Genomic DNA, 12,490 nt, shown 5'->3' with positions numbered 1-12,490 from the left:
CCGAGCTTTTCTGGGCTTGTCTGGGTATGTGGAAAGAAGGTCAACTAATCACCAAGTGGAAAACAGCTTCAGAACTGTTGCACAACTGCAGCAATGATACCACAACTTAACTGCAGAATCATGTGGTTCCTCTACTATCTAAGCAAATCGCTAGTTTAATCAAGATGCTCTAAAATTACCATACTGGTTTCACAGTTTCTATTTTAATTGATTCTTGTTAAATGTTTTAATGTAAAAACATCATTAGGTATAGGCTGGTGCAGGATTGGCTCATTTCTGACTGAAACATTTATTGCTGCTAACTCAGATACAGGCAATGTGGCAGATTGGGTATTCTGTGAATGCACAGTGACACAGCAAGTTTGGAAAACTTGGTGCATATTTTAAAACAGAAAAAAATGCTCAATGTTACTTAACACAGTTGCTGTAAAATGTTATATTGCAGAAAATTTGTCTTAAAAAGCCTAACAGAAAACTGTATTACTAAGAATAAAAAGTTTTTTGATTATTTCAGCAGGTTTTGTGCTGCAAAGTGTTGTTTCTCCAACTGTCCACTAAAGGATGCTAAGTGTTAAGATAGATAGATAGATAGATAGATAGATAGATAGATAGATAGATAGATAGATAGATAGATAGATAGATAGATAGATAGATAGATAGATAGATAGATAGATAGATAGATAGATAGATAGATAGATAGATAGATAGATAGATAGATAGATAGATAGATAGATAGATAGATAGATAGATAGATAGATAGATAGATAGATAGATAGATAGATAGATAGATAGATAGATAGATAGATAGATAGATAGATAGATAGATAGATAGATAGATAGATAGATAGATAGATAGATAGATAGATAGATAGATAGATAGATAGATAGATAGATAGATAGATAGATAGATAGATAGATAGATAGATAGATAGATAGATAGATAGATAGATAGATAGAATGTAAAGTCTGGGGCTTAGTTTGGTGTATTTTAAATTTTGAGTGGATTGTCATTCTGTGGTTGATATTGTCTTTGATATTAATCAAAAATAAAAGTTAACGGTACAAACCAGGCTTCTGACAAATCTCCTTTATAATTGCATTGCTTAAAAAGATGCAAGAAAAGAAATAGAAAATACTTAAATGTGTACAGAGTAATGACATTCAGCAACTTCTGTGACTCAGATTCAACACTTAATGCTTTGGAAATTCCTCATTCAGCTTAATCATCAGTTTGGCAACCCAAATTGATGTATTTGCAGCCTGTCTGTGCAGTCATGTGTGAATGTGGGTTGTCATGACGTCTTCTCCTCATCTCCAACAGAACCAGCTAATTATAAAAATATGGGGAGTTTTCATAACCCACTGTCCAATGTCACCAGTTTAATCCAATAACAAGTCTCGGTTTACGCTTAATTTATTTATAGTTAATTGTACCTAATGTTACAAATTTATATTAGGTAAAAAATGGTTGTGACACCTCCGTCACATCAAACTTTAAAAATGCCTAATATGTCTAAAGTGACATATTTTTTTACATATCAATCAATCAACCAATCATTTGTAACATTTCTCATACTTTGTGAATATGTTTGGCCTGCTCTAAAGGGTTTGTTACCAGTCTTTAATGTTGGTTTGTGAGTTTCTGATATTTTTTCTGAATTCTGAATCTATTTCAGTAATTTGATTAAAAATGTGAAACATATTTTTACATAAATTTATTACACCATAGATTTTATACATTTATCTCTTTTAATCGTCATGGCAACTTGTTACTGAAAACCCAAAATTCAGCTTCACAGAAAATCTTTAAAAATTTTACTTTGAAAGTGGCCTTCAGCTCATCTGCATTGGTGGATTTGCTTGCGCAACTTTTTCTACCACATGAACAGTCAACTTCTTAAGCAATTGTCATTTCTTTCTCCTTTTAGAGGGTGTGTCAATGACTGTCTGTTGGACTTCCCCATTAAATAGGCCAAAACACAAAAGATTTCTGAATTAAGAATACTATTTTTGTTGGTTTTGAGTAGCTTGTTTTTTTTAAAATAAATTACATTTTGGGTTTCATTTGCTATGCATAATCATCAAAATTGAGTGAAACAAACATATATAAATGTAAATAATATGTGTTTGACTTTGTCGGTTGAATTAATGAAAAAAAACAACAACTAGCTTTTCTTATTTATTGAGGTGTATCATTTTACCAAATGGGTCGTGTTAGATAAAAATGGGCAAAAAATAATCCTGTATCTTGTAAAAAATATACAACATACTTAATTACAAGGCTTCAGCTGTTTCTGTATTTATGTCAACTATTACTGTTTCTGTGACAGCTCTTAACTTCAAAGCAAGAAACTAATTACTTCCAGGTAACATTCAACAAACATTCATAAACCTTTTCCTTTTTGGACACATTGTTTTGTTTTTGTTCACTGTTTTTTATTTGTGTTTGAAATAAAACCAATGAATCAATCAACCACTCACATGACTTAGAATTCTCCAGTAAGGCGATATAGTTCTGGTTTCTTATGTGTTATGGCTTAACAAGGTATTTTCATTAAACAAATAAACAAAAACTAAGATATTCAAAGAGAAAAAAAGTTTGACTCATTCACTTTAATTTGATTTTGTTTACAATTTGAATTTGAATTTGAGACAATTCTACAGTTTAAACTTGACAATGAATGTTTAAATATCTGTTTTAGTAGTACATACTCTCCTAATAATCTCACTAAGAAAGGAAAATGGCAGATTAGCAATATCCGAAACCGAAATATCAAACCCTAGCGATGACGTCATCTTGTCTTGTTTTGTGATTGGCTGTCCCGCCTGTAACTCATCGAACGGCTGCTAGGCGGAGAAGGCAGGAAGAGACGTTAGAGGAGGCGGGAGTTAGCAAAGTCATCATGGCGGGATGCATGAAAATTATAAATGGCTACATCTCAGCAAGTTCGAAGTTAATGGTTTTTACAGTGCTTTTTATGTGTCTACATCAAACGTCACACCAATATACAGGTAAAAAGCTGTATTATAAAGTAGGTAGAATGACCTTTGGTGGTATTTAACATATATTTTACAAGCTACGGCTAGTAAACATTAGCTACTGTTTGTCTCCATTTACATTTGAACTTTGAGCGAGTCAGTGTAACATTAATGGGTTTTTGAAAGAGTAGCAACTGTTTTTAACAATTATTTAGCTTCATCAGACAGCAATAGAAGTTAATATAATTATTAATTTCCTTCGTGTCTTGTTCCTTTGTGGAAGCTTGTGGCTACCACCCATTGTTCTGTTTAGAAATTTGCATCCTGTCATTTTTGTAGGCGTTAGCTTGACATCCCAGAACACGCCTAGGTTGTTTTCATTCAGGCCCTCATTAATATGTTTGCTTTGCTTGTAGAAAACGTAATGAATGATAGGTCATAATATATTCCCTCAGTGAAACATAGTCAGTATTTGTACTGAGAAAAGCTGAGAGATTGTTTTACAAAGTTAGCTGAAAACACATTTTTAGGTATTTGTGGCAGCTTTTTAGAGCTGAATTCTAGGTTCTATAAGTTAGTATTTATTTTTTATTTATACATATATATAACATAATGTAAACAAGTGTTGCAATGCAATGCAAGTGTTAACTTGCATTATTCCTGATAATGTAATGTTTAGCCAGTAGTACAGAGTATCATGGCAGCTCATCTTCAAAGGTCACAAAGTGGTGAAAACACATATGAGAAAGGGAGAAAAGACAAAAACAGTCATATATCGCAACTGATATCATTACAATATTTGCCCTATATTATATCCATTATAAAACTTTCTACACAGACAGGCTACAGGAAAACATAAAAGGAGAAAAGTCTTATTTGCTCTAAATTTCAAGTTGTTGTTTTTTTATTTTGTGATACACTCACTCATGTATCTGCTTGTTCAATCTAGGTGGCACCCGTCCTATAGTTGATCTTCAAGATGGCGAGCAGTACCTTATGTTGGGGCCCAACCGGTTCTGCTATAAAAACAGAGTTATTCCAACCTGGAGGCAAACATGGACAAGAATTTATGCAAGTTCCACAAATTACACTGACTTGTTAAAGACCTATTGTTCTATAAAAGGTTTTAAAAATCCAAAATTTATTATCCTGAAACTTGAAAGTTGCTCTGTTAGCTTAAAATTGACTGTAGGAAAATGCTCTGTGCATGATTATGATTGTTAAACTGTACATTAAATGTCTCTTTCTCACAGGTGAAAGTGTGGAGTTCAAAGGTCTTTAAGGTGCAAACTGTGGAAGGTGAAGAAGAGCTGCAGGAGCTGGAGCGCTTCAATGCCTGGAGCTGGTTTCTATTTTTTCTACGTGAACAGCACAATGAAACTGTCATTAACATCAACCTGTTCTGCAAAAATACATGCTTCAAGGTGGATCCGACAGCAGGAGCTCAGTACACCATCAAACCAATTCGCAGTAAGTAGGAATCCAGTGCAGATCGCGTTCTGACAGGTTTCTTCTTTGGTTAAGATTTAAAAAATAAACTTTCATATGGAGAACTCATCAGGCAGGAGTGAGCCATTCAAAGCTCTTCCTTTGCAATTTTTTCAAAATAAAACGGATTTTTTCACGTTAATGTCAACATGTTACAAATTTGACACAAGAATAAAGGAAGTTTTATATTAAAACCTTGGTAACCATGAACAAGCTTTTGTAACTTTACGTAAAACAAAGAACTTACCAGTAAAATGTCACCAACATAAGAAGCAGACTGACGTAGGAGTTACTGAGACAATAAATGTTATTTTAAGAGCACAAAAGAGCAAAGTTCTTTGGAAAGGAAAAGTCAAAGTCTAAGCAGGTTGCTTCAAGCCTCACAGATAATTACCAGCTAACTTTCTTTTCCTTTCAGAGTTTGACATCTATCTGTTTTTGGTCTTCCTCTCTGGAGCGCTGCTGTTTGTTTTTGCAGAATCCCTGAGCAGGTATTTATCTGTCTGAAAACCAGTCCTGCATTTTTAACTGGATTTATTACAGTTTTTTTTCTGTGTTTTGATTCTTTCCTGAAGGAGTCAGATCTTCTTCTACTCTGCTGGAATGAGTACAGGCATGATCGCCTCTCTGATCATCCTCTTTTTCATTCTGTCACGCTTTTTGCCAAAGGTAAGCTATTTAATCGCTTTGAAATTTGTTTTTTTTTTTTCATAATTAAAGTCTCGCTGATCTAGTGGTTGTTTGTCCCCCTGCTGTTTTCCACAGAAAAGCCCCTTTTACATGCTTATTGTGGGCGGGTGGTCTTTCTCTCTGTATGCCATCCAGCTGGTCTGCAGGAACCTCGGGGTAATTCTGCGAGAGCACTGGCATGCTGCATTAGGTACACACTCGCCAACAACACAGACTTCAGGCAGAAAATAACAAAGAGGAAGAGTTACAGTGCCTTGAACAAATATTCATTAGTCCTTGAACTTTTTCACTTTTCATGAAACTTGGATAGACCGACACACAGCAGTGCAGAATTGTGAAGTGGAAGGAAAATGTTCCATGATTCTCTGTTAAATTACAAGTAAAGATCCAAAAAGTGTGGAAATACTATAGTTAGTCTGATACCTTTAATGGAGCACTTTTGCCTTCAAAGTTACAAGGTAACGTGGCAGCATCATGCTGTGGGGATGCTTTTGTGTGGTCATGTTGAAATGATGATGAATATTGGGGGAATTCTGGTTGAAAACTAGTTTAAAACAGCAAAAAAAAATTAACAATAATAGTAATAAAAATATACTGTACAAGATTATGACATACAGAGACACACTGTCTCTGACATACAGAGACAGTGTATGTGACAGTGTGTCTCTGTATGAGACACACTGTCACATACAGAGACAGTGTGTCTCTGTATGTGGTTATTAGAATAGATACATTGTACTCATTATTCCAGGGATGTGCAAATGAGTTGGATGACTTTTTTTTTTAAGTGTATTGAATTTTATAAAACACAATAGATGATATACAATGCAATATATCGGTGCAGAAAAATTGTAATAGGAGAGAAATTAGTTAAAAATAGATATTCCTTTTAAAAAGATATTCCTGAAAAGACTTTGCAGCTAAACTTGCAATGAAAGGTGAATCTACAAAGTGTAGACTCTGGCAGGAAGTCAAATACAAAATGCACAGCAAACCTTTTCATACTTTTATTTTGCAAAACCTTTGAAAACCTGTTCTATTTCATCCACATAATAATAATAACCATGCTGTGTGTTTGTCACATCAAGCACTTCAAGTTGAAAACAGACAGAAAAGTCATATTTTAGGTTGCAATAACACCGCGTAAATCCTTTTTTTTTTTGTTTTTTTATGTCAGGTTACGTAACAGTGGTGGGATTCATCAGTTTTGCTGTGTGCTACCGCTACGGCCCGCTGGTGGATGAGAAGAGCATCAACATCCTGTCATGGACGCTGCAACTGTTTGGACTGCTTCTAATTTATCTGGGAATTCAGATCCAGCAAGTTGCCTTTGCTATCATCCTGGCGTCTTTGCTCTCCAAAAATCTGGAGTACCCAGTCATTCTGGCATTGACGGTGTGGAGGTATGCAATGCTCAAATGCTGACAGAAGAGGGCGCAAGAGTACAGCAAGAGCTGAGAATCTCCTGTAGAAGCTCAATGTAGGGAAACTGTAACCAAAGTTGTATTTAAAAAGTGATAGTTGTCCAGCTTAGACAGGGAAAAAGGGGGAGCAGACTAACTGCGTCATACTGGGTGTCAAATGTTTGCAGCATTTCTCAACATTTTCAGTGATATTTAAGGGAGCATCTCTTTAGTGATTGTTGCCCAAATGGAAGTTAAGCTTTTCTCATTTTTGTTCAATTAATTGATTTATTGCTTATTGGGACAGGCTTAGTTTTGAGTCAAAAAAACAATTTTTTTCAGCAAAACTTTAGTTCCCATTAAAAAGAAAATGAACCCCATAGCATAATACTGCCACCTCCACCTTTTAGAATCATAGTAAAAAGTTTGTGCTTGGTTTCATCAGACTGTAACTTGTTTTTTTAGTAAGGTCAGTTTCCATATTTTATTTACATAAGCCTGACTTTCTTTCACTGCCACTGACTCATAAGTTTGTGCCATAAGATCAGTTTGATTGTTTGTAACCTTTCTGCAAACTGTGGCTTCAGCTATAGGATGCAAATGAGTAAATGTTAGGAAAACCCTCAGAACTGAATTTCATGTGCAGATAATCAGCGTTTTCGGATGATTCATTACAGTTTTCTTTGTTCAGCCTTGAAATGCTTGGAAATTAATCATTTTTCCAAGGCTGGATACGTATGGAAAGATGTTCCAGACTTCATCTTATTGCATTATTTGAAAGATAAAATATAATTTTGGGGATTTTTTTGTTTGTTTGTTTTTGATGACCTGTATTTTTAATTTGTCAGATTATAACTTTAGTTTTTGTCCACCTAATTATTTGTGTTCTTCTATTTAAAACACATTTATACAAAAATAAAATGTTTTTCTCAGTTTGGTCTGTGGATTCTAAAAACAAAATTCTTGATTTGGCTTTTATTTTGATGCAAAATCCTTTTTTTATTATGTAAAATTAAAAAGTTACTAGTCACAAACTGTTATTCAGAGGCTCAATACCTAAACTTAGATGATCTGGTCCACATTTTATTAAAGATTAGACATTTTAACTATCTATGTTCTTCCAGATAAAAAAAGGGGAAATGACCCTTTACTTCATAACTAATTAAGAAAATAAATTTAGTGCATTTTCTCACGACAGATTATAATTTACATCCAAGTATTAAAATATATTTTATTACATAAATATAATATTTTTACATTACATAAAATAATGTGAAGATATTTTATATAATACAATATTTTAATACATAAAATATGTAATAAAATAAAAATAAAATCTGAAAATACTTTGTAATATAAAATATATTTTCTATTATGTATTATATAAAATATTGACATTTACAAATATTACAATAATGTAGAAGTTTTAGGTGTACAAACGGCGGTATTTAGCTTTTCCCCCTCTATCATGTTGGTTTTTCAGTTAACTGTGAACAAACTTTATAAATTATTTCTCAGGGTATTTATTTTGCATTTTTACCGGGTGATGCTGATGTGTTTTTATTTCTTATTTCCATCACATCGTCTTGGTTTGCAGGAAAGTCAGAGGTTACATTTACTGGAAGCCCCAGCCGCGCCGCCTGCTCACTGAGGAGGAGTATCAGAAAGAAGCAGAAGAAGAAACCCGCCACGCGCTGGAGGAGCTGCGTAAATACTGCAACAGCCCAGACTTCAGTCCCTGGAAGGCCGTGTCCAGGCTTCAGTCCCCAAAAAGGTGCCTGTTTTGATTTTAAGGCTTATCTGTGCAAAACTTTTTTGAAGAAAGATTGTTGTTGCATTTTACTTCAGGATAAAAGCGGTGAGAGGACAGCAGTGATTAAAAATATTAGAACAGGTTACAAAAAAACCCAGATGAAAATATGCATCTGCTGCTTTGTTTTTCACTGACTCACAGGTCGGGCATTTTGAACTTCCTGAGTTTACACAGAGTTGATTTATTTACCTAATGAGGTCACTGTTGAGATAAAAGATGATTCAGTGTATTTGTAAAGCTTCGTTATTCATAATCAGAGGTCAAAATAGGAACAATGATTATTAACTCTGCACGGTCGGCCCCACATTACCTCACAGCTCCATTTCTGATTAAGTTTGTTCATTCCTGGCTTCTGCATATTTTCCTCTTTAAATTGTTTCCAGTTTTCTAACACTGTGGACATCAATCAATCAATTAATCAGTCAAATTTTATTTGTATAGCACATTTCAGCAGCAAGGCATTTCAAAGTGCTTTACATAATTAAAATAAAAACAGCATGTGACATTAAATAAACAGTGAGAAAGAGAAAGATAAAAAAAAAACATTAAAACATTAAAACCCACATCCCTTTCAGGACTTCAGTTAAACGTCGTTTAACTGGGATTCTAACCCTCTGGGACTTTAGTCAAAAACACCGTTTGACAAGGACTCCAACCTCTAGGTTTTTAGTTGAGACGCCGTCAACTAGGACTCTAAACCCCGTAGGACTTTAGTTAAACGTCGTTTAACTGGGACGTTTTCCGGGGGGCTTTACATCATTAAAACGTAAACAGTGAGAAAGAGAAATAAAAAGAAATTAAAAAGTAAAGATAAAAACATTAAAGAGATTTTTTTAAAAAGAAAGAAAAAAGTAAAAACATAAAAACATGGAAGACATCAAAACCCACACTCTAACCCTAATTTAGCCATAAGCAACTCTAAACAGGTGGGTTTTAAGTTGAGATTTGAAGGCACCCAGTGTTTCAGCTGTTTCACAATTTTCTGGAAGTTTGTTCCAAATCTGTGGTGCATAGAAACTGAATGCTGCTTCTCCTCGTCTGGTTCTGGTTCTGGGGATGCAGAGCAGAACCAGAACCAGAAGATCTGAGGGGTCTAGACGGTTGGTACAGTAATAACAGATCTTTAAGGTATTTTGGTGCTAAACCGTTCAGTGATTTATAAACTAATATCAGTATTTTAAAGTCTATTCTCTGAGCTACAGGGAGCCAGTGTAGGGACTTTAAAACTGGTGTTATGTCTCTATCTTCCTGGTTTTAGTGAGAACCCGAGCAGCAGCTTCTGGATCAGCTGCAGCTGTTTGATTGATTTGTTAGTCAGACCTGTGAAGACGCTGTTGCAGTAATCAATGCGGCTAAAGATAAACGCATGGATGAGCTTGTCTAGATCGTGCTGAGACATAAGTCCTCTAATCCTGGAGATGTTCTTCAGGTGATAGAAGGCCGACTTTGTGACTGTCTTAATGTGGTTCTGAAGGTTCAGGTCAGAGTCCATCACTAATCCCAGGTTTCGGGCCTGATCGCTGGTTTTCAGTTGTAATAACTGAAGCTGTGCATTGATTGTGGTTCGCTCCTCTTTAGGTCCAAAGACAATTACTTCAGTTTTGTTTTTGTTCAGCTGGAGAAAATTTTGGCACATCCACACATTTATCATGCATACTTGACATACAAGTGTAGAACAATTATTTTATAATAGACATTTCTTTTCCTCCTGCTCTACAAATCATGAAACTTCCCAATGCCAAAGCTGGGTTCTGACTGATTAGTGAGAAAAAAGGCTGTTTGACATAGTCTCTGATTTGCAGGAGGCTCCTTGTGTAAATATTAAAATTGTAGAAAATCGTGTCCTACATTTTGCACTTTTTTTTAAAAACACATTTTTGGTTTGTAAATAGTTTTCTTGTAAATTTGCGATGCATTTAATTCAACTTATTTCTAAAGCATGAATACATGTCACCCCAAAATACAGTAGAGAAAAATAAAACTCTGGAAAAAACTAAGAGCCCACAGCACTGAACCCGACTGAAAACCTTCTGGTTTTTCTACCAAATCGTGATTTCTGAACTCTTCCTGAGTGAAAACATTAGTGTTGTTGTTTCTATATTAATATGAACTTGTTTTCTTTGCATTTGAGGTCTGAAATCTCTGCATCTTTTTCGTTATTTCTAATTTTGTGCAAATAAAAACTAAATTTTTGGTTGGAATTTCGGAGACATGTCAAGGTTTCCCCTAGAAAACCTTCTAGGCCTGGTGGTTGGCGCGCTCAAGCTGTCATTCATCCAGTGGTCCATCGTGTTTTTGAGCTAAAAATGTTTAAATTTGACAGGAAATTTAAAAATATCACTTGATATTTATGTGCTATAGTCTTAAAAAATGCAAAAACAAAAAAAAAATTAAAAGCTTAATAAATAAGCAGTGCTTAGCCTGGTGGCCCGCCAGGCTTATGATACACTACGGGAAACCCTGCATGTTGTCAGCAGTTCATAGACTAAAAGAGCAATGTTCCTTTTACTCAAATATTTACCTATAAAAAGTAAAATCTGAGAAACTGATCATTTTAAGTGTCTTAATTTTTTCCAGAGCTGTATAATCAAACCAAATATGATCTATTCATATAGAAATCCTAATTTCATTCTAGTTATAAAGCAATACAGTCAAATTCAGGTAAAAACTGCCAGTTGGGGATCATTTAGTCAGCAGTAACTCGTCATTCTGAGCAAGCATGTGGTGACAGCGGAGAGGAACAACTCTCTTTGAACAGGAAGAAACCTGGAGCAGAACCAGCATCAGTGTGAGCGGCATCATCTAGGAGAGAAATAGGGAAGCAGTGAGTCGGCTCGATCAAATGAGATGGACCACAGGGTTACACAGACTCGGTTTCAGCTGTTAAATTAACATCATCTCCATCATCAACAGGTTTGCCGATTTTATCGAAGGATCCCCGCACTTGAAGTCAAACGAGGTGTCCGTCCACGCGCAGGAATACGGTTTTGGAGGAAGCTTTTTTGAGGACGAGTTCTTCGACACCGACGATGAGGAGGACAGAGAAGAAGAACTGAAGCCTATGATAAGGGCCGAATGAGAGAGTAGAAGAAGAAGAATAAAACTGCACCCTTGCTGACGGGCAGGTTGGGGAACGCCTCACCGGGGTTGTCCAGGTTTTCATGCTTGATGGAGGAAATCTCTGGACTGGACTCCAGCCGGAGTGATCACAGACAGAAAAGAAAAGTTGAGCACTTCAGGCGCATGAACGCATTCTTCAGATGCTAAATGGGTAAATTTACATTGAGAGTTTTTGAATTACATTAGGTTTTACTTTGACTAGACTTGTGTTTCAAGCCATTAGGCTGTGAATGGAGAGAATCCGCTTCACGTTTTCTCCACACTTTTGTAATTATTATTTCAGAAGAAAAACTGGTCATGTGTTTTCTTCATGTTGATTTTAATGGAAATATCTGTGGAACTGTTCTAAAATATTTTGAATAAAAAAATTATATATTTGTGTTTGGACACCTAGTGATGCTTTTGAAACTTAAATATATATTTTTTATGATTTATCCTGTCCTAAAATATGACTGCTTTACTATATTAACGTCCTTTTTTTATTATATTCCAGATACTGTGGTCAAGACATTGTTTATTTATTAAATGTATTCTAGATCCATCTGAATTCACACATCTGTTCCCCAACACAATCTTACACAATCCAGTAATTGTTACTATTGAATGCTTGAAAGAAATATTTACTGTAAAAGCTTCAATTCAAAAATAATTTTCTGATCACAAAGGGAAAATAAATGTTGCTGTAATTCATATTAATTCAAGAGTCTTCAAAAAAGTTGGTGATGGCTGTTGGCAACAAAAATCTCCTGTAGCAGTCCATATCACAACAAATTTCAAGCTTCTAACAGAAGACATTTTTTCAAATGAAACCTTTTAAAAAAATTTGTTGCAGCTTGTTCCATGTTGTATTAATCTATTCAAAATTCTACACACAAATACCCTATTATGAGAATGTGCAAATTTATTAAAAATAAGCAAAGAAAATCACATTTACATAATTAACATCCTTTAAGCTTCGTGCTAAAGTATCACTCCAGGCTGTTTGTAGAAAACTCCA

The 12,490-nt window shown here is 34.9% G+C and overlaps 1 protein-coding gene across 1 annotated transcript; it reads left to right on the top strand.

Annotated features, from left to right (window-relative positions):
• The first annotated feature begins 2,853 nt into the window (after positions 1 to 2,853).
• On the top strand, positions 2,854 to 11,880 carry nemp1 (nuclear envelope integral membrane protein 1). Its single transcript, XM_008414716.2, has 9 exons — positions 2,854 to 3,012; positions 3,929 to 4,050; positions 4,233 to 4,449; positions 4,886 to 4,958; positions 5,043 to 5,136; positions 5,233 to 5,347; positions 6,335 to 6,560; positions 8,158 to 8,334; positions 11,287 to 11,880. The coding sequence occupies exons 1-9, from the start codon at positions 2,904 to 2,906 to the stop codon at positions 11,450 to 11,452; spliced, it is 1,299 nt and encodes a 432-aa protein (XP_008412938.2). The 5' UTR covers positions 2,854 to 2,903; the 3' UTR covers positions 11,453 to 11,880.
• The last annotated feature ends 610 nt before the right edge of the window (positions 11,881 to 12,490 follow it).

The sequence above is a fragment of the Poecilia reticulata genome, chromosome 7, assembly GCF_904066995.2.
Source record: "Poecilia reticulata chromosome 7, P_reticulata-male-v2, whole genome shotgun sequence".
In the NCBI taxonomy this organism is placed as follows: domain Eukaryota; kingdom Metazoa; phylum Chordata; class Actinopteri; order Cyprinodontiformes; family Poeciliidae; genus Poecilia; species Poecilia reticulata.
The sequence above is the reverse complement of the archived record's forward strand: the minus strand, read 5'-3'. Positions and strand labels throughout refer to the sequence as shown.

Bases quoted from the DNA above. Each gene is read 5' to 3' on its own strand.
- nemp1 (XM_008414716.2), top strand. From the start codon at position 2,904: ATGGCGGGATGCATGAAAATTATAAATGGCTACATCTCAGCAAGTTCG. The intron at 4,051-4,232 runs GCAAGTTCCACA...TCTTTCTCACAG, and splicing joins AAACATGGACAAGAATTTAT to GTGAAAGTGTGGAGTTCAAA. The intron at 5,137-5,232 runs GTAAGCTATTTA...TGTTTTCCACAG, and splicing joins TGTCACGCTTTTTGCCAAAG to AAAAGCCCCTTTTACATGCT.